The 3,583-nt window shown below is 35.1% G+C and overlaps 1 protein-coding gene across 1 annotated transcript; it reads left to right on the forward strand.

Moving 5' to 3' along the window:
• The first annotated feature begins 259 nt into the window (after positions 1-259).
• Positions 260-3,020, forward strand: LOC106765700. Its single transcript, XM_014650403.2, has 3 exons — positions 260-1,192; positions 1,327-1,515; positions 2,667-3,020. Exons 1-3 carry the CDS (start codon positions 962-964, stop codon positions 2,748-2,750), a joined length of 504 nt encoding a protein of 167 aa, XP_014505889.1. The 5' UTR covers positions 260-961; the 3' UTR covers positions 2,751-3,020.
• The last annotated feature ends 563 nt before the right edge of the window (positions 3,021-3,583 follow it).

Below are 3,583 nucleotides of genomic sequence, written 5' to 3' on the forward strand. Positions count from 1 at the left end.
ATTTATAAGAAAAAAATATTTAAATATTTACATTACTTTTTATGTTTTTTAAAATATATTTATCTTTTCGTATAAAACCATCTTATATATATACAACTTTTAAGAGAAGAACTTAAACATAAAATAAACACCTATTTTTTTTTCTCTACCTCTCATTTTATTTGGGTTGATATTTTCTCTTTATAATATTATATTATATGCTAGTGTATAATAAACAATCATCATAATTGATAAACAATATATAAATATAGTAGTAAAGGGATAGTGAAGACATGATGAATGGGCACAGAGGGATCTCCTTCCTTGTGTTGAAGAGAAGAGCAAAAAAAAAAAGTGGCATGGCAAAGGGTTTTCAATTTTTTTATTCAATTAGAAATGGGAGGCACGTGAGCTTCATTTGAAAAGAATTGGAGACATAATCCAGCAGCTACACGGACAGAAGTTGGACTTTCAATTGGAAAACTGGCAACGGCACTCCAACACATCACGGACCATGGGCTTTTGAAGAGGAAGCACGTCCAGCAAGCTGTTTTGAGTGCGCTGTTCAGATGAGAAAACACAGCCTTCACACGGTCCAGGGGCCACCGAGAAAAAAAGAAGCGGTGATTTTTCTTATCTGGGCTTTAAGAAAAAAAGAGGCTACATGGAATTAGGTTTTCATCCTTCATTTAGGGTGTGCAGCCGCCACCCAGGGATTTTCCCTTTTGGCCGGAAGCCATAAACACATCACTCTTCGACCATCCCAACAACTACGTAGCCATAGCTTGGCTCAAGTTCGTTCCCAGACAGACCATACACAGTCGCCTCCGGCTCCGACCGCCGCATCATAGCCATCGTCGTTTCCATATGCCACGGTGTCTTCAACAGGGTCGTTTCCACCGTTTGTAGGTGCACCATCGCCTCCGTCTCCCTCCGCTACCTTCCCGTCTCCTTCCTTGTGTTGGATGAAAGGTAACGAAGGATGAACGCATTGAAGTGTAGATTATTGCACACTCTTCGTGGTGATGTGCCCACAGAAGCATTGAAGAGAAGAGCGTTGGAATTGGAGAAGAAAAGGAAGATCAGACAACCCAAGAGCAAGGACCAGTTTATCGTTACAGTTCCCGAATCCCTGAAGTACCTCGACACTGCGACCATTCCCATGGTCGTCGCCGCTGTTGGAATCGCTTTCTTCGCCAAATTCCTCATGATGGTACGTATGCCACCTCCCAACTCCACAATATAAAGTAACAAGTATAGCATTGTGAGGGTTACGGTGATCGATCTTTATGCACATCACGTGTTCGATGAAATGACGTTGTGACTAATGGATGTAATCGGTGACAGTATGATGAATCTAAATCCCAAGAGCTGTTGGAGCGTGAGATAAAGAATGCTCCTGAAGGTCAAGGCACCTTTAGAATGGTAACCCGAGAGGAGTGGGAGAAGTTCCGAGAAATCAGGCCCAGAACCCCATTTGAGTCCACTTTTTCGCGCCCTAATTCCAGAATCAGAACCGGAGAACCATTGCGCATGGTAATCACTCTTACCTGACATATTCTTTACTTTCTTTGTATGTGTGTAGGCTGTGTATTCGATGAGAACATGCTTTCTCGAAAAAAAACTGATCTTGAATAGATAGCTATATAACTATGGTTGAAACTAACTTCACTAGGCTATTGGTAGATTGGTCTACATAATCTATGAAATATTGTTCATCGCACATGATCTAGGCATTTGATGGGCATTTTCAATGCAAAAATTGAAAACTTAGAGTGTGTTTGCAAAACTATTCAACCTCGGAATCCAACAATTTCTCCCATACATGTTTAGTTTCTTGAGAAAGAGATATATGCGTGAAGGGTTTTTCTCTGGTAGGCAGGAGGGAAAAGAAAAGAGAGAGGTCATTAAATTTGTTGGTTTGTTTGGTAGAGTTTCACCTTAGTAATATGCAATGCATTCAATAAAATGCAATATTATTGGACTCACTCTACTTTTTCTTATTATCTCCTTGTCTCCCTATTTATTATCTAATTACACAATTCTGAAAACATTTTCTTTCTATTTTTCAGCTATTTCTTTTCTCAACCAAACAACTAAACATTCAATTTTATTTCTTACTTATGTCTCTTTTCTCCGCTTATTTCCTCTATTTTTTCTCAGAACTAAACAGATCATAAGAGAAATTGTTGGATTCACATTCAATGGAGGTTGAATGGTTTTAAAAACACACTCTTAACAATTTTCATTTGAATGGTGGAATTGAACCTGAGTTTTAAGTTGTTTTTAGTACTACTAAGATTTTTCTTTTTAGCAAGTCCTCTTATATCTCTCTACTCACGATATATTTTCATTTTGACTTGAAAATTTGTTTTTTTAATGCTAAGTAATGTTGTTAGTTGTATTTTCTTACATAGGCAACGTCTTTAAGAACTCATTTGTTCTAATAATATTTTTGAAGTTGCTTAACTTTAAGAATCAGCACAAGTACTTGCATTGCCATTTGGAAACATTTAAATTTACAATGTGTTTAGATAGCACAAAAATCAATTCCATCCTATCGTCCTGAAAGAGAGAAGCATTTGTTGTTTTACCTTCCTTCACCATGAAAAATTAATTGATAATTTGTCACCATGAACCTAATCCAAACACCCCGAGTGACTGAAATTTTCACATGCTGTGCACAGGAGGATGTAAAGGATTGGACAACTGATGTTCTCATGGATGCTCTTCACAGTGTAGAAGAGTATGGTAAGCATGGTTCTAAGTAATGTAACTACTCCGATTAACCTCAAATCACCCTTTGCTTTTTAATTTTAATGCTTAGTATAAAAATTTCCAGTACTATTTGTTGTCTTGGTCTCAGTGATGAGATGGCATTGAATCATTTTGCAACTGTTACCCACATCTTCACCAAGGAAAATTGCTTTCTTTAGTAGGCAAACATGAATCACATAATGGCTCGTATTTTGTTGTATCTTTGGGTGAACATGTTTTATGTATCAAAAATATACAAGATAATTGCAGTGTACTTTGTTGTATCTTTGGGTGAACATGTTTTATGTATAAAAAATATACAAGATAATTGCTGTGTACGCACACAGCAGAAACTTTGATCCGAAAAGCACCTAAACTTGTAGTTGTAGATACCAGTCTTATTCAGAAATAATGTATTAGTTGGTTGTTTTTGTATATTATTGACAAATTACCCAATTAATTATATTTATAGAATAATAATCTCAATCTCATATTTTGTATTTTACTTTTAAACTAGTAATTTTTATGTTATTCATCATAATCTCATAAATTTAATTTATATTTTACTTTTAAAACTAGTGATTTTTGTGTTATTCATCATAATCTCAAATTTAACTTTCTCCAAAAGGGATTTTGAAAGTATTTAATGAACAATAACTTAGAACACTGTTTTTTATATCATAAATATTTTTAATCACAGTTTTTNTTCTTCAAATAAGCATATTTACGCAGTGACACCTAAACCCTTTAAATATTATTTTAAAAACAAAGAAATAATAACGATAAGTATATATTGTTTAGGTGGAAAATAATGTTTGTTTTAATTGAGTTAAATAATAAAACTGTG

The sequence above is a fragment of the Vigna radiata genome, chromosome 7, assembly GCF_000741045.1.
Source record: "Vigna radiata var. radiata cultivar VC1973A chromosome 7, Vradiata_ver6, whole genome shotgun sequence".
NCBI lineage: Eukaryota > Viridiplantae > Streptophyta > Magnoliopsida > Fabales > Fabaceae > Vigna > Vigna radiata.

Coding starts and splice junctions, on each gene's coding strand:
- LOC106765700 (XM_014650403.2), top strand. CDS start 962: ATGAACGCATTGAAGTGTAGATTATTGCACACTCTTCGTGGTGATGTG. Junction 1,193..1,326: donor TCGCCAAATTCCTCATGATG/GTACGTATGCCA, acceptor AATCGGTGACAG/TATGATGAATCTAAATCCCA. Junction 1,516..2,666: donor CCGGAGAACCATTGCGCATG/GTAATCACTCTT, acceptor TGCTGTGCACAG/GAGGATGTAAAGGATTGGAC.